The 24,598-nt window shown below is 46.9% G+C and overlaps 1 protein-coding gene across 1 annotated transcript in view; it reads left to right on the top strand.

Moving 5' to 3' along the window:
* The window catches only part of USP34 (ubiquitin specific peptidase 34), a 1,009,100-nt gene that overhangs the window by 514,507 nt on the left and 469,995 nt on the right, over nucleotides 1–24,598 (top strand). Inside the window, exons 36-37 of the mRNA XM_029593702.1 lie at nucleotides 5,588–5,712; nucleotides 22,693–22,845. Of these exons, the coding sequence (XP_029449562.1) occupies nucleotides 5,588–5,712; nucleotides 22,693–22,845 (278 nt within the window). The remainder of the gene's footprint in view (nucleotides 1–5,587; nucleotides 5,713–22,692; nucleotides 22,846–24,598) is intronic.

The following is a 24,598-nucleotide window of genomic DNA, read 5'->3' on the forward strand; positions in this document are numbered from 1 at the left end:
TCTCTTAAGGCTAAATTAGGTCTATGAAGCTATAGATTGCTGTCACTTGGGGTGTCATTTGGGGTGCTAGAGCATTCCACTAGCTGGGAGAGCTATAGGTAATTGGCTTGACTAGAGGAGGAGAAAATAGCCAATCTACAGGCCCGGGACATTTACCTCCTCAAGAAGGGATAATGCCTCAATGAAGAGGCTATTCTGGAGAAAGAAGCTGGTGGCTCTTAATTCTGGCCATGCCCAGCTTTTGAATGAGCAATTTGAAGCAGTAATTTGTAGGAGGATCCCTTTTTCCTGGGCGCTCTTAGGCCATTTCTCCAAGAATTTCCTTATACTTCTGACTATTGGGAATGAGATCTTCTCAATATGAGACACCTGGTTTCAGCCTTTTGATGGCCAAGATGGTGAGGGATCTATTTTATCCTCTTCCTAGGAAAGGGAAGGATATGGTATTGGATCACCATGGGTTGTTGTCTTCATCTTTTAAGACTACAGTTGGTGGATGGAAGCTTAACATTCAAGGTGCTCCGTGATAGAAAGATAGAGACTCTGTTTAAACTGTCTTTTTTATCTAAAGTCTCTCTCCCCATGTAGCTATGTGAAATGATTTTGTGACTCAAGTCCTCCTGCGTTGGGTCCAACATCTATTGAAGGTGGCCATGGTGACCTTCCCCTAAGGTAACAATGTGCTGAAGGGGGGGATCACGAACCTGCTGCTCCTAGATGGATTTATGGTTGGTGAGTCTTGCATAGTTGGAGGTAAGTGATGCTAGGAGCTCCTTTAATCGGAGCTCCCTTGTGGCCTGGCCCAGGTTAGTTCAGTTTAGGGCTAAACTGTTTACAGCTCTGTTTCTCTGGATCTCTTCCACAGAGTGAGGGTCATTACATGCTCTACCTTTTCTACAGTTATACCCGCTCTAAGATTATCTGTTTTTTGGAATAGCCCTGGAAGTTTAGGGACCAAAATTTAGATGCTGGCTTAGGGTGCTTATTTATTTATTTTATTTATGCAATTTTTATATACTGTTACCCAGAACACAAGGTTCTATCTTAACGGTTTACATAATACAAAATTTTATGTAAGCAGTTAGAAGGTAGAAATAAATACAATAAAAATCTTCAATAAAAAAATAATAAGATAGTTAAAATTACTTAAAAACTAAAATAGCATTAATATAGTTAAGAAATAAAAAGGTAAAAATTGTCCAAGGAAAGCTTATCAGAAGCCTCTTCAGCCCCTCCGTTCCAGCCCTGGTCAGGGCCATTTCAGAAGCTACAAGTAATCTTCTCAGGCAACTCTTTTCTTCCTCAGGGAGGTATTCCAGGTCAGTGGGTTCAAGTTGCTATCTGCTTGGCATGCTCCTTCACAGTGACTCTTAGTCTTTTGCTCTGGGTGATCGGATACCACTTGGGGACTTCCTTGTCGTCCTCCGTGTAGGATTTTGGTGTGATGGTATTAGGTTGGTTCAGTCATCCACATGTTTTAGGTTCCTGTCTCTTCTTTGAAAAGAAGACAGGGGCATAGTACTATTTATTTAAGGTCTCCCTATGATGATTACCAGATGTATGTCACATGCATTGTCCTGAATCTATTACCAACAGCTATCAGGCTATTCCCGTGTTCTAACTGTGAACTGGCTACCTCCTGGTCAAGGGGTAGTCAAGGCCTCCCTAAGCATGGAGGGACTCCTTTAGTCAGATGTCTGACTACTCAGGATAGGTTAGAGCAGGAATGTCGTTCAGCTGCAGCCAAGGTTATACCATTGTGGAATTCCCCCCCAAGGCTGACTGATGATTATCCTGAACAGCAATTAGTCCTTCCCAGCATCTGGCATATAGACAGAACTTCTCGTATCCAAAGGCCTTAGCCCTCAAGTGATGAAAACCTTACTCCCGGTGCCCAGCTCTCCCATTTTCATGTCTGCCCTGAGCATGGGCTCCAGGGCAAGGGACCTGAAGTTTGCACTTTGGGCGCAGACTAACATATATCTCACTCAGTTTGCACTCCTCTCAGGATGATATCTAGTAGTTCAGTGCTGCAAGGCTTGGGTAACTTTGATCGATTAGCAGTCAATCAAATCAAATTAATAAAGGCTACTTTCCCTGTCCTTGGGAGGTTAGAAGGAGCCTGAGCAGGGGACTTTCCAAAGGTGTCACCTATAGGGAATTGATTTGCAGTCTCCTTTATGATTATTTCTCTCCATAGGCATGAGCTTTATAGGTTAGGAGGGAAATTATGATCCAGGTCAGCTGAAGTGAGGCAGGAGTCCTAGTAGAGTACCATTGAGTCCATATCTAGGCGAGGGCCAGAGCCAGTTGGCTAGTGCTCCAGAAATCCTGGCCTCTAGCTCAGGAGAAAGCAGCCTGGGTGGCAGCATTCAGATGATGCCATTAACTGATGTGAACAAAGAGAAGGAACCTAGTAGCCCTTAGATACCCTGGTGAGTGAATCATATTTGGACTGGGATGGAGTTCCCCTGCAAAACCTAGCTCACATGGCCAACACTTTCATTGTACAGGCAAATGTCTTGAGCTAACGTTCTTGAGACTCTGATGTGCAAGGAATGGCAGAAGTGGCTTCTGCCCTACTAGTGGTCAGGTGGGCACCAACATGAGTGGATTTCAGATCAGCCCAGCAAAGCTCCAATATGAGCAAGTTCTTCAGCCAAAAAAAAAAAAAAAAGGAAAGCAGGAGCGTAGGGATTTGGATATCCTCATAGAACCATGACCGGTATCCTGTCTTCTGTGAATGTTCCCAACAGGACCCTGGATATTTCCTAGACTGAGTTCTGAAATTGCAAGCAGAGGTTCTCCTTTACCCGTTTCCCCAGTCAGATGATTCTTCTTGGTTGTAAAAGAGAATGGAAGGCATCTCCTAGGGTTTACAATCTTGGTTGTTAAGAGAACCAGGCTACATAGGATACTTAGAGTTGGGGTTACAGCCATCAGTGATGTGAAAGAGGACCATTAGCGGACTAGAATTATGACTGTAATAAAATAGAGTGATGAAGGCCAGATCAGGGACAGGTCATCTTTTGAGATGTTTGTAGGTGATCACTTTTTTTCCTTGGCTAGGTCTTTGATGTGGGTGCTATTAAAGCATATTGGTTTCTAAGGCATTGAATTCAGGATGAATCAAGGAGATGAGCACTTTGGCCTGCTCCAGCAAGCATTTGTAGGTCCTAGAGGGTCGTCAAGCTTACTCGATACGAGTGCAGGGCTCCTCATAGACAGAATCAGAGCCTGTCTTTCCAGAGAAGAATGGTAGGGCTTCACCCTTGTCTCTGTTGCATCCCTGCTCTAAGAATCTCAGTGTGGGAAAGGCCATACCTTGGATGCAGGAATCCTGAGACCTATTGTGGCTTCTTCCTGCCCAGTCTGGGTGGAGCTTTGGTACGTCCTACTTGTTATGATTGGTCTGTCTTAGATAATAAGGAAGGTGAAATTTAAACGTATTTGTTAATTTCCTTTCCTTTAGTTCTGCCAGACCAGTCCAGAATCCACCCAGGGAAGCCACAATGATCAAGGGTTCTCAGTCTGATAAAGTTCAGAAAACTAGCAGCAATTATGTTGTTGCCCACTCTGAAGGTAGTTGGCCTAATTATGACCTTGGTGTAGGAATTGTCTAATTCCTGGGTTAATGATCATGGAGTGAAGTTTCTTGGCTGCATTATGTTTTGGATGTGGTGGTGATTTGGAATTCAAAACATGAAATTTCCTTTGGTTGTCTTAATTTTGATATAGAATACTGAAGAGCTGAAGGCAATACCAGACCTTTATTAGGGGGAGTGAAGTCACATTTGAGTTTTTTTTTCTCTGTCTCCATATGCTGGCAGGAGAACATAACTTACCTGTTTTGGACTGGACTGGCAGGACTAAAAGAATGGAAATTAACAGATAAGTTTAAATTTCATCATATCTATTCTAATGGCTCTAATAGCTTTGGCCAATTTGTTCGGCAAAAATTTTAAAAAATAAAACATCTCAGCCCCACCAACTGTTTAAACCTTATCATTATAAAGATTTTTTAAACAAAGTATATTTACAGAATTGCAAGGCAAGTGGAATGTAAAAAGCAAGTCAAATTCTGAGCTAGGAATTACAAACCTAATGGCTAATTTTCGAAGAGTTTAGGATCCTAATGTTTGCAATTAGGCCCCTAAATTGGCCTTTTTGAAAATGTACTAGGGCTGAATCCCTCAATTTAGGCTCCTAGTTTCATCAGGATCCTAAAAAATAGGTGGCTGTGAGAGTGGAGTTAGGTCAGGGAAACAAAATTAGAAGCATAGCACTGATTTTCAGAACTAGACACCTAATATAGAGGCCTAAATCTAGGCAAATGAGTAATGGGCCTAAATTTAGGAGATAACATTTATGATCTTGAATTTATGTGAATTTTCAGCTAAAAATTAATTTCTCTGAATTTGACACCTAACTTAAACACCTAATTTAGAAGCCTAAAGTTAGGAGCTAAGACTTTTTAGAATATTGGCCCCAAAGTGACTTGCCTAATGGCAACCGGAGACGGAGTAGCAAAGAGGAATTTTGAATTCATGTCCTTGGGCAACAACCAACTCTAGGCAATTTCACCATGCAAATAGAGACTCCAATTATTTTTAAGTCCAGATAGATCCAGTAACACCATGGTGCCAAACATTATGGGGTAGATTTTAAAAGGAGCGCCCGCACGCCATGTGCACTCAGTTTCTGGCGCGTGCACATGGATATGCCGATTTTATAATGTGCACACATGTTATAAAATCCGTTGACTGCGTGAATGTACGGGCAGAGCGCACGTGGGGAGAGGGGGTGAATTTTAGTAAATTACATGCAGCGACGCAATCTGGCCTACCCCAATTCATTCCCAGTTCGCTCCAATTAAGGAGTGAACGGGAGGGTACTTTCCTATCCCTAACCCTACTCTTATTTTATTTATTTATTTATTTATTTATTTATTTATTTATTTATTTAACACTTTTCTATACCGACCTTCATGGTAGAAAGACCATATCAGATCGGTTTACATCGAACTGGGGAACTGTAACAAAACCTCTTCCCCTCTCCACCCCGACCCCTAACCTAACCCTAACTATCCCCATTTTTTTTGTTTTTTTACTTTCTGCTCCGTTGGAGCAGAAGCAACTTCCGGCATGCACTTCCCCAGAACAGCGGCTAATGGCAGCTGTCCCAGCCGGCTTCCATCCCGCTCAGCCCCTCCCCTCCCCGCCCAGCCCATGCCCCCTGACCCACCCCCTTTTCAGGGCCCAGCACTTGTGCACATATTGGGACTTGCAAGCGTAGCCAGACCCTTTTGAAAATGTGGGCAGGGCCCATCCACACATTTAAGTCCCGATTTTTAAGTGGACGGCTGGTTTAAAAATTCGCCCTTATGTAAATAAGCCAGTGATAGAAGATTTAATTCAAATAGTTAAACAATATTATTACTCTGGCAAGGTGATGAAGTCCCCTTTTCTGTGTTTCTTCTTTTATGCAGCACTTAATTTGTAGTGACAGAACATTTGTGTATTTTAAAACCTAATGATTTACATGTTACATGGTGTTGAAGACTGATTTTCATTTCCTCCCTTCTTAGTTACTCACTATTCTATGTGGTTGTTGGTGAGTTGGGCACACTGCTGTTCACTGGTGAAATCCAGCCTCGCAGATAGTGATCATTTACAAGACTGGTTAAAGAAATTGACTCTTCTCATTCCAGAGGTGAGACTTAAATTGTAGGAATCTTTCTGAACCTGAATAATCTGTCAGATCAACAAATGTGGTTATTACAGGTTGCTAAAATAAAAAAAGAAGTCATGTGAATTTTAAATCTTAGTGTTTTGAGCCTATGATAGCAGTAGTTGGCTCTTTTTAGGACATTAATTGGCAGGCAGTGCTTTGATGGTCTCAGGACCAAAAGAAGAACAATGCCTACATTAAGTATCAGATGTTTGTAAGCAAAGAGGGACATGTCTGAATTTTTTTTAGGAGGCATGATGACCTTTTTTCAGGCCTAACACATTGAATACTTCCTTTTTTGACTCCATAAAGAATAGGCCCAGCTTTACAAATAGACAAAGTAATTGGAAGTTCCTGTTCATACCCCAAATCAGCCCAGACAAGTGGGTTTTGCATCCCTACCAGCAGAGGCAGAGAATACAACTTTTCAGGCATTGCTACTTAACCAAGAGTGCCACCTGCAGTCCCTCAGTATTTTTCTGTCTCCAGCAGATGGTAGAGGTGCAAACCTGCAATCTGAACTTAGTTAAAAAAAAAAAAAAAAGTAAAGTTAGGAAAAGAGAAGAAAGCTCCCAGAAGTGTTAGGTTGCTTTGTGGGCCATCCCTCTGGTTGAGCAGGGTGAGCTAGGGGGTTGGCAGTCCCTAGCCAGGCTTGACCCTTGATTTCCAGGGGGAGGGAAAGCCAGGGGTTCTGGTTCCCTCACTCTCCCCGAGGCCTTCTCGTCTACCCAGCTGTCTGCACCAGCCAGGAGCACCCAGAAGTAGGAATGTATATCTTCTCTTTCTTTATCTGGATTGCTCAGTGACTATGCCTTTAAAAGGAAAAGAAAAAATTGTTGCACAGGCTGTTTTTTTGTGAGCGGCAGTTGGCTCAGTGTTGGGGGTGAAAAGGGAAGTGAGCATGGCTTGATTTCAGGACCTGGGGCTGGGACAGCACCTTCAGCAGAGTCAGAATTCTAGTTTTTTTCTCCCGCTCGTGGTTATTTTTGGTTGCAGACTGTGACGCGCTTTATGGCGCCTCCTGCAGAGCGCGGGAAAGTTTGAAGGGCTTGTGGTGGGAGGCGATCGCTCCTAAGTGCAGCCTTGCTATGCACCAGCTGTGCCTCTGGAGGCGAAGGGGCCTTGGTAGAGGAGTCAGCAGGTGGATGCTGCATGTGGTCTTCAGGCCCCGTCCAGGAGGCCCCAGGGGGGGTTGAAGGAGATGGTGGCCATTTTGTCTCCATTTGGCAGGAGGCTTGCCATGGACAAGGGAGTCCAGGGACTCCCCTCTCCCATTTTTCTCCAGTACAGCAAGGGTCTAGAGAAGGTAGAGATGTGGCAGGGGAACCAATGGGGAGGACCTTGCGGATAAAGAAGACAGTGAGCCTGACTGGTTTTACGCGGATTTTGTTATTGCTGCATGAGGTCTACCTCGCTAAGAAGGAAGCAGCGGGTAAGCAGTCAGCAACCTAGAAGTCCTGGAGCTTGGCTAAGAAGCCTCGAGCTGAGGCGCCTCCCAGGTTAAGGGGCATTCTTTATTTATTTTTTTTTGTATAAACATTTTTATTGAATTTCAACTGAAAAAACAAGCCAATGGCAGTAAAATACACAAGAGTGCATAGCCAAATACATGTTAGATAAAAAGAAAGGAAAGCGAAGGAACAATGTATGCACAGTGTATATGATGAAGAGTGTCCATTAGCTCCCCCCCCCCCAACCCCGGTTCCCTCCCCCCACCTGATAGATGAAAAACAGCAGAGACTTGTCAAACTACCCTATGAGCAGTAAGTACAGAACACAGTGTGTCAAGCGTTCAAAATCATGCTCCTGGAACGAGAGGATGAAGAAGATAAAAGTCCCAAATTTGTAAGAATCGCTGGCTGTGTTTTAGAGAGGATCAGGACATTAGACTGTCCATCTGCATCATCCGATGTAAATGATTGCGCCACTCCCAGTATGAGGGCTGGGCAGAGTCCTTCCAGTGTAAAAGAATCAGTTTCTTTCCAACAAAACAGGCCTTCTTAAAGAATATGTGGGCTCCCGCCCCCCCGAACCTGCATAGAGGGAAAACACTCAAATAGAAGTAATTGGCTTGATAAACTGAGATTTATATGTAACAAGACGTTCAAATATCGCAAACTTTTCCCCCAAAATGATGCTACACTTGGGCACCCCCAGAAATGTGATAGTGAGTCCACTTGCTGTGCACATTTCCCGCATAGCTGCGAGGGGACTAAGTTGGCATGGTAAGCCATTTTAGTAGATATATAAGCCCACCAAAGGAGCTTATATTGCATTTCACGAAAGTACATGTTAAATGACACACAATAGAGAGAGAGATCTGAAACAGGACTTAATCATAGCTTCTATAACTTTGATTCCCTGTACGTACCTGGATCAGTCCAGACAGTGGGTTGTCTCCCTTCCAGCAGATGGAGTCAGAGAAAAGCTTGAAGGGTGCTCTTATAGCCTGGAGCGCCCTCTGCGTCCCTTCAGTATTTCTCTGACTCCAGCAGATGAAGGTTGCAGAAAATGCGGTTCCCCATTTCACCTACAGCAGGATAGAAGTTTTAGATTTCTCTCTCTAATTCCTTCTTAAATTCTTTCACTGTCTTAATGGATCAAGTTTAAAAAAAAAAAAAAGGTTTCTGGCTTCTCAGTCACTTCCAAACTTGCAGGCAGAACTGGTAGCAGTATTACCTGGCATTTTTCAGAGTAGATTTGGTAAGTTTTTGTACTTTTTCCTTCTCAGGCTTCTCTGACTTCCAGGGATGAATGTTGGTGGTCCAACCTCTCCCCCCTCACGATGGCACGCTGCCCTGAGATGCCACCTTCCTCGGGGCAGCGCTAGCAGAGAGGTGACATTCCTCTGCTTTTTGTAAAAAGCCAAGTTGTTGTTTTCTGAGTGGAGGTTCTCTTACCTGCTCCTGCCAGGCTCCGGGGGTGTTTCTAATTTATTACCAGACTTTACCTTCCCCCATGCCACACTCAGCATGATGTGCTGCCTGCGGAGAGCCCAGGACGCGGCTCTCCCGTGAAGGCATTTGCTCAAGGTGCCTGCCCGGTAGGGAGGGTCCCTCAAGGCTGGCTGGACATTCGGCTTTGCACTCTCAGACGCAACTGCTCACTGGGGGGCCAGCAACGATCCCGTCTAGCGTGGGAACGGCAGCCGTTTTGTTTTCAGAGCTGGGCTCCTAGGCAGCCAAATGAGGATTCAGACGGTGGTTTTACTCCTTCCCCACCAGTTTTAATTCCGGTTAAACCCCCCCCCCCGGGCCAGGGGGCAACGCCAGTGGACCTTCCTATCATTCCTCACTTGGTACCTCCATCGGGACCTCCCCCCCCCCCCCCCCCCCCCCCCAGTCTTTTTTCAGCGGATTTTGTGCTTCTTTTGCACAATGTTTATTTGGCCAGTTTGGAACAGCGCCAAGTTGCATCTTCAGGCCCCCCTCCTCCTAAGGTGATTAGATTGACAGATCCTCTGCAGTCCATGGCAGTTCCTCAGGGGTCCACTGCATCTTCTCAGGGATCCTCCCGAGACAGGGTGGTCCCCCATCTGGATCCTTCTCCCCAGGGTGCTCTGGGGCCAGCCCAGGACCAGGATGATCTGACTTCTCACATGCACATGGAAGGGGATGACCCTAGGGTCTTATGCCTGTTTCAGAGGGATGAACTTGATCCTCTCAACCCCCATGTCCTAGCAGAATTAGATATTAAGGCTCCACAGGATCCACCTGGCACCAGTACGGGGGCCACGAAAGGGGACCCCGTCCTTGCCGGAATGCGTCCACCAGCGAAAACGTTTCCGTTTCGTCCTATGCTCCTTCAGTTGCTATCCAGAGAATGGGATTCACCAGAGTCTAGTCTGAGAGTAGGAAGGGCTATGGACAAACTCTATCCTCTCCCAGAGGAATTCCTAGAACTCCTCAAAGTCTCCAAGGTAGACATGTCAGTAATGGCGGTCACAAAAAGGACTACCATCCCAGTCATGGGTGGAGCTGCCCTCTGAGACCTCCACGATCGGAAGCTCAAAGTCTACCTCAAAAGGATTTTTGAGGTATCAACCCTGGGGGTAAGAGCCACAGTGTGCAGCTTTTTAATGCAGCATGCAGGTCTCAGATGGGTCCAACAGCTGCTCAGTGCTCAAGACCTGCCACAAGAGGAAGCGCATCAGGTGGAATACCTAGAGGCGGTAATAACTTACGGAGCGGATGCGCTATATGACTTACTTCGCATCCTGGCCAGTTCAATGGTATCAGCATTCTCTGCCAGGCGTCTCCTCTGGCTCCGTAATTGGTCGGCTGAATCTTCAGCTAAGACTCAGCTGGGATCTCTCCCCGTCAAAGGCAAATTACTGTTTGGTGAGGATCTTGAACAACTCATCAAATCCCTGGGAAGAGAACAAGGTGCATAAGCTGCCGGAGGATCATCCTCTGACTTCCAGGACGTTCAATTCTACTAGAAGCTGATTCCGGGGTCAGCAGCGTTTTTGACAGTCAAGACCGGCCTCTCAAAGACCGCCTTCCTCACGGTCGCAGTCCTGGTCTCATTCCTTTCGCGGTCGAAGACCAGCTCGAGACAGCCTCCCTCAGGGGGCCTCTTCCAAGTCTTCCTAATGAAGAATTGCCAGCCCACTCTTTGACCCCCAGGATAGGGGAACATCTCTCCCTCTTTTACGAGGAGTGGTCAAAATTACCTCAGACCGATGGGTTCTGGATATTCTATAGCATGGCTATGCTTTAGAATTTGCTCGACCCCTGAGGGACAGGTTTCTCTTCTTTTCCTGAGGCCCAGTGAAGAAACAACATATAATAAGTCAGACGCTCCACCGGCTCAGGGACTTAGGTGCCATCCTCCCGGTGCCCCCGAAGAAGCAAGGGTTAGGCCGTTATTCCGTCTACTTCTTCATCCACAAAAAGGAAGACTCTTCCATCCAATCCTGAATCTCAAGATGGTAAACAGGGCCCTCAGGATCCCACATTCCAGGATGGAGTCATTACGCGCCATAATAGTGGCGGTACACCGCAGAGAATTCCTAGCGTCCTTGGACTTGACGGAGGCTTATCTCCACATCCCCATCCTCAAGAAACATCAATGCTTCCTTCGCTTCAAAATCCTCGGTCAACATTTTCAATTTCAGGCCCTAACCTTTGGCCTAGCGACTGCTCCCCGCACCTTCACCAAGGTCATGGTGGTGGTGGCAGCAGTCCTAAGGAGGGGAGGGGATTCTAGTCCACCCCTACCTGGATGACTGGCTCATTCAAGTGAAGTCCCTGGACCTTTGCCAGCAGGCGGTCGAGAGAGTTTTGTAGCTTCTCCACTCTCTCAGATAGGTTGGCAATTTTGCCAAGAGCAGCCTTACTCCCTCTCAGTTGATCGACTTCTTAAGAGCAAGGTTCGATACCAATTTGGGCAAAGTCTTCCTTCGTCAGGACCATGCTCGGCCGCTTATCTCTCAGGTACAGCGCTTCTGTTGCCTCTCACTCCCCACAGCATGGGACTATCTCCAGGTCCTGGGATCGATGGCATCAACTATAGATTTGGTTCCTTAGGCCTTTGCGCATATGTGTCCTTTGCAGAGGGCGTTACTCTCCCGCTGGAAGCCAGTGTCTCAGGAGTTCCAAGCACTCCTTCCACTGCCGGAAGTTGCCAAGGACAGCCTGAGCTGGTGGCTCAGTCTGGATCACTTGTTGCAGGAAGTGGACTTGGAGATCCCACAGTGGGTGATCATCTCTGGATGGGGAGCTGTGACACAAATGCAGTTGACACAGGGACGAATGACTTCAGTGCAAGTGATGTGGCTGATCAATCGTCTCGAAACCAGAGCGGTTCATCTTGCTTTGAAGTGTTTCTTTCCCCTAGTTCATCGCCAAGCCATAAGGATACTCTCAGTCAACTCCACTATAGTAGCGTATATCAACCGTCAAGGAGGAACAAAGAGCCACCATGTCTCTCAGGAGACTGACAAGTTAATGGCGTGGGCGGCACTCCACCTCTCCCGCCTAGCGGCGTCCCACATAGCAGGAGTGGACAATGTCCAAGCAGATTTCTTAAGCCGTCCATACATAGATCCTGGAGAGTGGGAACTCTCCGAGAAAGCAGTGGCGCTCCTCTTCGCCCGGTGGGGGACTCCCCATCTGGATCTGATGGCCACTCAAAAGAACACGAAGGCTCCGCACTTCTTCAGTCGCAGAAGGGAGCACGGCGCGGAAGGAGTGGTTGCCCTAGTCCTTCCATGGCCGTGAAACCTCCTACTTTACGTGTTCCTGCCATGGCCCCTGGTGGGAAAGGTGCTTCAAAGAATAGAGATTCACCAAGGTCCTGTAATTCTAGTGGTGCCGGAATGGCCACGAAGACTGTGGTTTACAGACCTAGTCAGCCTCGCGGTGGACAGACCTCTCCACCTGGGACATCTTCCCAACCTTCTGCAGACGGACCTCTCCACCTGGGACATCTTCCCAACCTTCTGCTTCAGGGTCCTGTATTTTTCGACCGGGCAGATCACTTCTGTCTTGTGGCCTGGATTTTGAGAGGTGCAGGTTGAGGAGACGGGGCTACCCGGAGGATGTTATTTTGACCCTACTGAAGGCTAGGAATACTTCCAATTCCACCTCCTACATGCGGGTGTGGAAAGTCTTTGAGGCCTGGTGTGAATTCACAGGTGTATATCCACGTCGCTCTCCAGTAGTCCAGATACTATCCTTCTTACAAGAGGCCTGGAGAAAGGGGTTGGCATACAATTCCCTGAGAGTTCGGGTGGCAGCCCTTGGTTCCCTCATCCGTCACCTGGATGGAGCTCCTCTTTCGTCACATCCTGATATAGTCCGGTTTCTAAAGGAGTTTGGATTCTAGGTGGCCCTCTTTTCGAGCCGCTGAGAAGAGCTACCCTCAAAGACCTCACTCTGAAGACAGTTTTCCTGGTGTCCATCTGTTCTGCCCACCTTGATCTCAGAGCTTCAAGCTTTGTCGTACAGGGAACCTTCCCTCCATTTCACAGATTCGGGAGTATCCTTGAGCACAGTTCCATCTTTCCTGCCAAAAGTGGTCTCGGCCTTTCGTTTGAATCAATCGGTGGAACTACCAACCTTCCCTGACGAGGATCCCAGAAGAACTTAGATGGCTCGATGTCAAGCACGTCCTAATTGGATATCTGGAGGTTACGATTGAATTCCATCTATCGGACCATCTCTTTGTCCGGTGGAGCGGACCCAAAAGGGGGAACAAGGCTTCTAAAACCACAATTGCTCGCTAGTTAAAGTAAGCAATCTCTTCAGTGTACGTTGGTGCTGGTCGGCCACCTCCAGAGGGCATCAAGGCTCATTTGCTCTGTGCTCTAGCAGCTTCCTGGGCAGAAAGCCAGGCAGTCTCACTACAGGACATATGCAGAGCAGCTACCTGAAAATTGTTGCACACCTTTGCACGTCAATATTGCTTAAATCTCCAATCACCAGGTTTTGGCTCCTTGTTATAATTAATGAGGTTTGGGTGGAGCCTTGGACACTGTGGCAGCTGACCAAGCCCACGGGGGGAAGTCCTGTGAGGGGCCACAGGTCAGGCTCAGCTCTTGGACACACAAACACAGTTTTATCTTTATTTAGACAGTTTGAGAAGCCACCAGAAGTGGCAGTAGTGAGTAGAAATTGTAGCCCGGCTGGACTAGTATTCCTCAGGCGCTGGAACAGCGATTCCTCCAGTAGCAGTGCTGTAGTGGAGAGAACTGAGAGAATGAGTACAATAGAACATTCACAGAGTTCCAAATATGGAGAAGCCCCGAGATAGGGAGAGCTGGCCCTCGAGGAGTGAGTATCAGATCCCTGGGAGTAGGGAGACTTGTTGGCAAAGTACTTACATAGCGGTTCCACGTAGGAGATGGCACTGGCGCTGGAACGGAGGCAGGCCCTCGAGGAGCGAGTACCTGGTTCCAGGGAGACAGCTCTGAGGAGTGGATGAGAGTAGTACTCACTGATGGTGTCTGTAGCAAATTCTTCCAAGTAGAAGAGGAGATAGAAGCAGGCAGCGGGTCAGGGAACATGGGCCCTCGAGGAGCGAGTATCGGTTACCTGAAAGCGACCTGAAAGAAGCAAAAGAGGCCCCCCGAGGAGCGGGTACCCCGTTAGCAGAACGAGTCCAATAGAAGTTGGAGAGGCAGAGTAGCTGGGTACGGAGAGGGAATCCCATCCGTAAGAATCCCCTTGCTAACTCAACGGCTAGCAATAAAGTATAGGCTTAAATATCTGGGCAGCGTGACGTCATCACAGGGGGACGCCCCTGAGGAACGCGCCAATGAGGAAATAAGAGTGAGGGCCGTGCGGCGCGCGCACCCTAAGGTACCTGTAGAACATGGCGTGAGGCAGCGCCCAAGCCGGTCCGGGGACGCCGGAGAGGACGGCAGGCGGACGCTGTGGCAGCCAGGCGTCCGTGAAGAGCAGGAGGAGCCGCAGAAAAGGAAAGGTAGGCGGAGTGAAGCTGTTGGGAAGTGACTGTCGCAACACTCCTTTGGCGCTCAGGTCATTCGAGTAGTGCTATCCGGGGCCCACCCTACGTAGGGAAGCTTTGGTACATCCCACTATCTGGACTGATCCGGGTACCTACAGGGAAAAGAAAATTATTCCTTACCGGCTAATTTTCATTCCTGTAGTACCAAGGATCAGTCCAGACGCCCACCCTAAGAGTAGATATGGGTTTTGGGATTGTCTACACAGTACTTTTGAATATCAGCTCGAATGATTAACAGTATGAGGACTGTTTGTGTATTGCCAGTGGTTCCTTTTGCAAGTTTGTTCTCACTACAATTTCTAATCAAAACATTCTTGTACATAGTTACTGTCTGAGGTTGGTTTTCTTGATCCGTTCCATGGTTTTTTCTTGCTTTGATATACTCAATACTGAAGGGACGCAGAGGACGCTCCAGGCTATAAGAGAGCACCCTTCAAGCTTTTCTCTGACTCCATCTGCTGGAAGGGAGACACAACCCACTGTCTGGACTGATCCACTGTACTACAGGAACGAAAATTAGCAGGTAAGGAATAATTTTCTTATACCCCATCCGAGTTCCACCGCTCCCTTAATAATGTGAAGGGGTCGTGTGGTGCATAGTGGTGAAGATGTTTATAATAAAAAGACAGAGATGGGGGAAAATCCTTAATCAACAAGAAGAAGGCCTCTAAGCTCCGAAAGACTGCTGGTTGTAATGATATCAACAAGGATTGAATATAATGTTTCAGTTGTAAATAAGGGAAAACTTGCAACCCCGTTAACCCATATTGTGCCTGTATCTCATGTAATGGGAGAAGATGACCTGCTTCATCCAGGACGTGTCCTAACTGTGTGATCCCTAGGGTTAACTAGTCTCTAAAGCCCTTAGTTTCGGAGCCAGGGAGGTGATTTTCCCACAGAGGTAATAGATAGGTACAGGTGCGCAGTAAATTCAATCTTAGTGAGAGATCGCCACGCTGTTTTTACAGGGGAGGTTAAAGTGTCTATATCGGATGAATAAGTCGATAGACCCCCCCCCCCCCCCCCACGGATTGCAGCACATACCACAAGTCCAGTGGGGCCGTTAGCATTTGCTCAGCCACTAGGTCAATGTAATGGGAATCACCCAAGAGCCAGTCACGCACTAACCTTAAATTACTGTCTAAATATTATGTGCGCAGGTCTGGCACCCCCAACCCCCCCCCCCCCCCTGCCCCATTTCTCTTTGAGCCGACTCAGTGGGATCCGAGCTTTCCGTCCGCGCCAGAAGAATGCACGCAAGTACGTTTCAAAGTCATATAGATCCCGACGGCGAAGAATTAAGGGCAAATTATGTAACAGGTACAACCATTTAGGTAGGAGCACCATTTTGAACAAGTTAACCCTGCCAGCCAAGGATAAAGGAAGGGACTGCCAGGTACAGAGTATCGAAAGAATAGAGTTTGGGGATCGAGGGGGTGTGGGACGATTGGGTGTAGAGGAGAACTTCGGAAAATTTGGAAGGAGATGCTCCTCAGGAGGATTTGCCTAATGACACTGGCAATGATCCAAGCACGGATCCTTACTGTCCTGGTGAGCAGTGATCCGGATGCAGAGGACATTCATCTCATGGAAGGGGATGACCCTAGGGTGGTGAGATTGTTCTGTAAGGAGAGTTGTGGCCCTTCATCCCCCAGGTTTTGGAAGAACTGGGGATCATGATCACGCAGGAGGATTCAGACAACGAGGCTCTAAACTCTGTGTTTGGACGGGCTGCGTGGACTGCCGAAGGCTTTTCCTTTGCCAACGAAGTGAAGAAGCTGATTGACTGGGAATGGGATTTCCTAAGGCAGGACTGAAAGTGGCCAGGGCTAATAGCTAGGTTGTATCCCTTTCTGGAGGACACTAGAGGTTTGGAGCTTCCAAAGGTGGATGTGGTAGTGACAAAGAAGATGACCATTTGTGTGGCAGAATTGGCGGCTCTAAAGGATATCCAGGACTGGAACCTAGATCTTGCTAAAGAGTCTGAGGGTTTCGGCTCTGAGCCTTAGAGCTAACCTAATGCAGAGAACTTATTTGTGCTAGGTGCAGAAGGCACAGGAGAAAACGTTGGGGACCTCTGCCAATTCCAGCCAGGAGGCTTGGAGGCGAGGGTGACATATGTGGCAGATGCCTTGTGTGATATGGTTCGGATGTTAGCCAGGAATATGGTGTTCGCTGTAGCCGCTCGAAGACTCCTGTGGCTGCATAATTGGTTGGCGGATGTGTGGTCAAAAGCACAGGTTTGCAGTCTCCCCTTCAAAGGAAGGTGCTTGTTCGGGGACGATCTGGAGAAGCTGATGAAACATTTGGCGGAATCTAAAGGGAATAAATTGCCCGAAGATGATAAAGCAAGCAAGAACTTTCTGCCACATGCTTGCTTTTGGGAGATGAGGAGATTTTGCTCCAACAGATTCACGCAGAAGCACGGTTCAGGAAGGCAACAGTCCTTTCAAGGGACAAGTAGACTGGCCAGAGATAGCTCCGGACAAGGTTCTGGAGGAGGAAAGCCGTCTAATGAAGGTGGACCTGTCCACTCCTCCCTGGAAACTGATGGAGGAAGATTGTCCCATTTTTACGAGGAGTGGACCAGAATCACTTCCGATCAGTGGGTTCTGGAAGTGATAAGGGACGGCTACACCTTAGAATTTTCATGCCCTATCGAATAAGCCTTTGTGATGTCCCGTTGTGCTTTGCCCGTCAGGCGGGCAGTGGTGCAGGATACCCTACTAAGGCTGCAGCGCTTGGAAGCCATTGTCCTGGTTCTGCAGGGAGAACAGGGTTGAGGAAGATATTTGGTTTACTTCGTGGTTCCCAAGAAGGAGGGTTCTTTTTGCCCTATTCTAGATCTGCAAAAGGTCAGTGTGGCCTTGTGGTGCTGCATTTTCAGATGGAGATGTGGACAGTGATTGCAACGGTGAACAAGGGGGAGTTTCTCATGTCCTTGGACCTAATGGAGGCATTTCTCCACATTCTTATCCATGCAGACCATCAGAAGTTTCTGCACTTCTTGGTGCTAGGAGAACATTTTCAGTTTCGAGCGCTTGTCTCTTCGGGCTGGTGACTGCACCAATAAGATTCACGAAGGTGATGGTGGTGGTGGGTGGCCCTCAGAAGGGAAGGGATACTAGTGCATCCGTACCTGGACGATTGGCTTATTTGGGCAAAGTCAGAGATGGAATGTCACTGTTCCATTCAATGAGTTACAGAGGTTCTATTATCCCTGGGCTGGATGATAAACCTGGTGAAGAGCCACCTGTAGCCATCTCAGTTGCTAGAATATCTGGGAGCATGATTCGAAACCCGGTTAGGCAAGGTGTTCCTTACTCCAGAGAGGGTGGTCAAGTTGCAGTCGCAAGTGGTTCGGCTACTGAATCTGTCCCCAAAATCTGGGATTTATTTACAAGTGCTAGGTTCCATGGCCTCTACCCTGGTATTGGTGCCATGGGCCATTGCTCACATGTGACCTCTTCAGAAGGTGCTCCTGTCCTGTTGGAATCAGTTGTCGGAGGAGTTTCAGCTATCATTGTTGCTCCAGGAGGAATCCAGATCCAGTCTCTCGTGGTAGCTGTCTCATCCCAGTTTGAAGAAAGGAGTGGATCTAGAGGTTCTGGACTGGGTTGTTTTGACCACAGATGCCAGCCTTTGTGGTTAGGGAGCGGTATGTCAGGGATTGACGGCCCAAGGGCAGTGGTTTCTGGTGGAGGCATCCTGGTCAATCAACTGTCTGGAAATGAGAGCAGTGCGCAAGGGCATTAGTGGTATTTCTTCCTCATATTCAGGAGCATGCGGTGTGCGTGTTCTCGGACATGTGATGACAGTAGCCTATATCAATCAGCAGGGTAGAACGAAGAGTCGTTTTGTGGCTCAGGAGGTTCAGGAACTCTTTGTCTGGGCAGAGCATCTTCTAGCAGTACTAGCAGATTTGCACGTGGCAGGTGTGGACAATGTGCAGGTGAACTATCTCACCAAGCAACAGCTGGACCTGGGAGGATGGGAGCTATCAGCAGAGGCCTTGGCTCTCATTAAGCACAAGTAGGGCGAGCCCCAGTTCTATTGCATGGCAATGCGGAAGAATGCCAGGGTGATCAGGTTTTTCAGCTGCCGGAGGGAATTCTGCTTTGAAGGTATCAACGCTCTGATTCAGCCGTGGCCAGTGAGACTTCTGCTATATGTATTTCCCCGTGGCCAGTCGTAGGTCGAGTTACGGTGCATCGAGCAATATCCAGGAAGAGTGATCTTGGTGGCCGCCGGTGTGGCCACGCTGTCCATGGTTTGCAGATCTCATGCAGCGGGCAGTTAAGCCACCTGAGGGAATTGCTGTGTCAAGGGCCCATCTTTTCGGAGCAGGTGGATCACTTCTGTCGAGCAGCCTGGCTTTTGAGAGGAGATGATTCCGCTTGAAGGGGTTTTCAGAGCCCTACTTCAGGCTAGAATGTCTTCTACTTCTTTGGCGTAAGACCAAGTCTGGAAAGTGTTTGAGTCCTGGTAACGGGGTTCATGATGCTGATCCTTTGCAGGTGAACATTGCCCAGGTATTAGCCTTTTTGTAAGATGGCTTGTCAAATTGTTTAGCCTATAATTCTCTCCGAGTCCAGATAGCAGCTTTGGGCTGTTACCAAGGGAAGCTTCAAGGATGTCGCTAGCATCTCATCTGGACATAGAAAATGTTTTTAAAGGAGCAAACATTTGCATTCTCCAGTTCATAGACTTTGTCTTGGAATCTTAATCTTGTTCTTTGAGTATTGTGTGGGCCTCCTTTTGAACCATTAAGAAGGACATCTTTGAAGGACCTTACCCTGAGAACGGTGTTCCTGGTGGCGATTTGTTCGGCTAGGCGAATTTCAGAGCTACAAACCTTATCGTGTAGGGATCCTTTTTTGCAGATTTCGGACAACGAAGTCTTGTGTGTGGTGTCTTCCTTTTTGCCTAAGGTTGTGTTGACTTTTCATCTTAGCTAGATGGTGGAATTGCTGGGCTTTCCGCGCCTAACATCTGTTTCACCTTTTGGACGTGCGTTGGGTTCTATTGTAGTATCTCAAGGTGACAAATGACTTTCAGAGGTCGGGCCATCATTGTTTTATTCAGCGGACCAAAGAAGGGTTGCAAAGCGGCGAAGAGCTCAATTGCAAGACGGTTGAAGGAGGCAATTATTTCAGCCTATATCTGTAAAGGTGGTCAGTCCCGGAGGGATTGTAGGCGCATTCTACTAGGGCGCAGGCAGCCTCCTGGGCAGAGTGTCAATTGGTTTCTCTGCAGGTGATTTGTCAAGCAGCGACTTGGTCCTCTTTACACACTTTTACTAAACATTACCGTTTGAATGTTAGGATCTAGAAGAGGCCACGTTTGGTGAAAATGTGCTGCGTGCCGATCTTTCGGGCTCCCACCCAGTGTTAGAGGGGCTTGGGTACATCCCACTTCTCTGGACTGATCTGGGATATGAACAGGAAAGGAAAATTGGTTATTACCTGCTAATTTTTGTTACTGGAATACCACAAATCAGTCCAGACTCCCGTTCCCTTATTGTTACGAAAGACTTTTCCAGCTTCTGGGTGCTGCTGGTGATGCAGAATTTGAATGAGTAATGCAGAAATTGAGCAAGATTGAATATAGTTTTAAGCAAGTTTGAGATTGGAAGATTTTCATTGCTCTAAGTTGAGGGTTCAGTTTTGTTGGGGTTCCAACTGAGCTTGCTCTAGAGGGAGAAATCCTTGAAGTTTGGGGAAGTAGTCAACTTGGCCTGGGTACAGGTCAATACTGAGGGACTGCAGGTGGCACTCTCGGTTAAGTAGCAGTGCCTGAAAAGTTTTTATTCTCTGCCTCCATCTGCTGGTAGGGATGCAAAACCTATTTGTCTGGACTGATCTATGGTATTCCAAGAAAGAAAATTAGCAGGTAAGAACCAATTTTCCTTTAATTATTGCTTAAATTTTACTGCATTAATAAAATGCAGAACTATTTTACTTCCCTTAGAGACTAGTAAAATGTTTACTATAACTCTGGTTGACATCTGTTAAAAAACAGATGGTATGTCACAATGGAGATGCCTAGCATTCTCTCTCCTAGGCACTCTTTGCCACTCCAGGTGGACACCAGCCTTCTTACCCTTCCTCAGACTGACCCCCCCCAACTCCTCCACAGACTTTCCCTAGAACTTCCTGACCCCAACGCACTGACCCTTTTCCACAGCCCAGTCTTGCGTTCTCCTTTTCTCGCCCAGCCTAACCCCAGCACTTTCCATCCCGTTCTTCTTTTCCTGCCCTGACCCACTCTATCCACCCTTCTTCCTGGCCCAATACTCACTCAGTTCCCCATTCAGTCCTCCGCACTCTCCAAGCCCTCTTCCCCAGTACTCTCTCTCCTCACCATCCCAGCCCTGATACTCTTTCTCCCCTCCCCAGGGTAGTCCTGACACTATCCAATCTCTCCCTTCTCAGCTCAACTTCAGCACTCTGACCCCCCCTCCACCTCGCCAGCCCAGCTGCAGCTCTCTCTCCCCCTCCCTGGCCCAACCCCAGCACAGTGTTCCCCATCACTCTTCCAACCTAGGAGTGTTCTGGGTGAGTGTGGCTGAGGAGTATAGAAGGAGGCAGGGATATCTGTGTGTGAGCATGGCTCTTGGAGGGGATAAGTAGAAATGTGTGGCTGAGAGTGGGATCTTGGAGGTTTGGGTATTTATTTATGAACTTTTAATATACCGACATTCGTAGGACACATCATACCGGTTTACAATCAACTCATTTAGAAAGGAAAGAGAAATTACAAATAACAGGGAGGGGGGAAGGGGAGCAGAGATGGAAGAGGAGAGAGGGGGTAGGGTGAAAGCAAGCGCGTAAGGAGCGTGAAGAATATAGGAAGTAGAGAGAGAGAGAAAGGGAGAAATACATAGGAACTATAATAATGAAATTAACATAATCATAACCTTCCAATAATTACATACTCAAAGTATCATAACATATAACATATATCATAACATATCCAATAATTGCAAAGTCAATAATTACATAGGCAGTATTTACATACTCACCATATCCGTAGGCTACATCATTGTTGGTGGATAACGTCGCAGGAAGCAGATGTGTGGGGGTAGGAAGGGGGTTTAGGTTTGATTGGCGTCAGGGTAGGCCTGTAAGAAGAGCCAAGTTTTGATGCCTTTTTTGAAGTTGGATAAGGAGGATTCAAGGCAGTATGTGTGGCTTGTGGGGGTTATGGAGGGTATGTGTATATGTGAAAGGCAAGGGGTTGTGGGTTGGTTTGAGGAGGCCGATGGGTTTGGTGTGGATGATTGGGGCAGGCCGAAGTCTGACTGTGAGGAGAGTGTATGTGTGTGTTTGGCTAGCTGGGGTGGGTCTGGTGGGCAGGGGGATATGGAGGGGGGTGTGGGTATGAGTGGCTGGGGCTCTGTCAGTGTGGGTTATGGAAAGCTGGTGAGTGAGGGTGGGAGCAAGAGTATGGAAGGTGTGTGCATGTATGAGTGGCTGGGGATGTGGAAGTGGATATGCATGGGTATCAAGGATGGATTTGGATGGCTTGGGGGGGGCATATGGAAGGAGTGTGCATATATTGGGGGCAGGGTAGAAAAGACTCTGAGTGCATGGCATACTGAACACTGCTGTTTTATTGTTGGCTACTCTGATTGGACACCCCCCCCCTTGTTCTTCTTTCCTCATATCTCCATCTGCTGTTTCATTGATCTGGGTGTCCAGTGTCATCCTTAATGGTGTCTCCCTCTTTATGGTACAGCCCATATTTCTGACAGGTGTGTGTTTCATGGCCAGCAAGAACTGATGTCCCTGCCACCCATAGTGCTGTACACTGGGACCTGTAGGAGTTGGGCTTTCTCAGGGCCATGTAAGCCAGTCCCAACGGCAGCAGCAGCTTCTCTTCTTATGGGCCAAGATATGGAGACCTGCTGCTGCCCCTGAAGTGAATGTCAGCATGTGGGGTTTTGATCAGTGATGTACAGTGCCAGCTCTGTAGTCAGTTCAAAGGCTGCTTAGTGTAGATAGTGGGGTGCGCATGCGTATCCCACCAGCTATGCAGCCCATGCAGGAAGAAGGGAGCTAAGCTAGAGGGGGCACATGTATGCTTACTCCCCCATCCAGCTGCAGAAATAGTCTTCAGATTTCCCCTGTTGCTGGCTCTGTTGGGAACTGTTTGGGCACATGCTTCCAGCCATTGGGTTTCTTCTACTCACCACATTCCACTGTAGCCAGGAATGCAGGGGTGCACATGCACATCCCTCCAATCCCAGCGACAGACCACATCCAGCTCCACAATTGCATCATATATAGAGATAGCAAAATCTGAAAGTTAAGTATGTAACAGTTAATTCTTTACAGAGAGTAAACTTTGGATTTATACCCAAAACAATTTTTGAAAATGTTATGAAATTTTCTTGCTGGAAGCCTTGAAAAGCAATTTTTTAAAATTCTTTAATTTTAATATATTGTAAATTTATTGTAATGTTTTGTTTTTTTTTTCTTGTAGACTGCAGTTCGTCATGAGTCCTGCAATGGCTTGTACAAGTTATCATTGTCAGGACTGGATGGAGGAGACTCTATAAATCGATCTTTTTTGCTGCTGGCTGCATCTACATTATTAAAGTTTCTTCCTGATGCTCAGGCGGTAAAACCTGTTAGGGTAAGAAATTAAGTCACTAAGGAGACAGCCTCATTAAATGGGCTAAACCAGTCCTTTCCTAATTGTAACTAATATTATTTCTGAGCTTTTTTCCAACTCAAAGAAGATATTTGCAATATTACAGAAAGAAATGAGGTCAATATCCAAAGCCATTTAAACGGATAACTCACAAGTTATCCATCTAAATGGCTAGCTTTGAATATTTCCCTTGCTTATCCAGCCAAAAGTTAGATGGACAAGTAATTATCTGGCTAAAATTTAGCTGAATAAGCAAGGGGTGTGTTGGGACCATTCTGGGGTGTGGTTGTTAGCTGAATAATTTATCCATTTAACTCTATTTGGAATTAACCAGATAAATTATTAGGATAAATCTAGACCTGCCCGAGAGCAGGTCTAAAGTTATCTGGGAACCTGAAACTTCATTGGAATCAACATTCCCAGTTGTTAACTTAAAAGACACTGCTATCCATTCCTCTTTTCCAGTCCTTGATATGATGGATGCAACTGACCAGCCTCTTGGCTGGACAAATGTTCCATGCTGTGGATTTTCAAGAACCTTGAGCACAGATACCTGCTTTCAAGCATGGGGAACTCACCTAAACAATCAGTTTACAAGGAACTCAGGCCAAACGAGCAAAAACTTAGCATAATCATTTTGGAATTGAGGGCTGTATTCAAAGCTCTCCTTGTTTTCAAACCTTTCATAAAAAGAAAGGTCATTTAGATCCAAATGAACAGCATAGTAGCAATGTACTTCGTAAATAAACAAGGAACTACAGGTTCCCTAAAATTATGCCAGGAGACGAGCAGGATATTGAATAGAGCAGTTGGAAGGAAATGTCTCCTCAGTGATTTAAATTTCTTAGCGCATTCTCCAAGTTGTCATCTTCAACCTCACAAGTGGTCTGTTCAGCCCAATATCCTTCAGTCCCTCTTTCATTGATGAGGAATTCTCTACATAGATCTCTTTACAGCACTCTTCAGTCAAGAACTTTCTCTGTACGGCTTCAAAAGACCTGTTCCAAATGCCATAGCCTCAGATTAATTTACAGTTTCCTAGACTGGGAATTTAATGCTTGCTTTTCCTCCAATACCACTCATTTCAAAACAATTTACAAATTCCCTGTACATACCTGGATCAATCCAGACCATGGGTTAAGCCCCCGTTCCAGCAGGTGGAGACAGACCAGAGTTCTGAGGCTAGCCCATATAAGGACAGAACCTACCCAGGAACCCTCAGTATTCGTCTGTCTCCAGCAGGTGGAACATCTCACTCTCTCAGTTACCTGTTTAGCTTGCCCTCTCTGTCTTTTCTTTTCTTTGGGGCAAGCTCACGCAAGTACCTTTTTTGTATACTTCTTATTAATAAAAAAAAATAAAAAAATTTGTTTTGAGAACTTTTTCTCACTGACTGTGTTTAGGGCAGACACTTCTGTCTCCCTCGCTCTTGGGGTTCCTAGGGGGGCTTTGCCCCTTGATTATTATCAGCCTAGGTTCCCTTCCCAGTGACATGTGTGGGTGATACTGTTGGTGCCAGTCCCTCTCCCCACTGCTGCCGTGCCCTGAGATGCCCATTCCTCGGATGTGCCTTTCAGGGAGGTTGTACATTCCCCTGACTCTGTGAAGAAAATAAAAACACTTTTTATTGCTTATATTCCACAGAGATTTATTATTGGAATTTTTTTATTTTTAAAGTTCTAGTAAAAAAAAAAAAAAAAAACAGGGAAGGGAAGAAACAATACAAAAGTTATTT

Source organism: Rhinatrema bivittatum, chromosome 3, assembly GCF_901001135.1.
Source record: "Rhinatrema bivittatum chromosome 3, aRhiBiv1.1, whole genome shotgun sequence".
NCBI lineage: Eukaryota > Metazoa > Chordata > Amphibia > Gymnophiona > Rhinatrematidae > Rhinatrema > Rhinatrema bivittatum.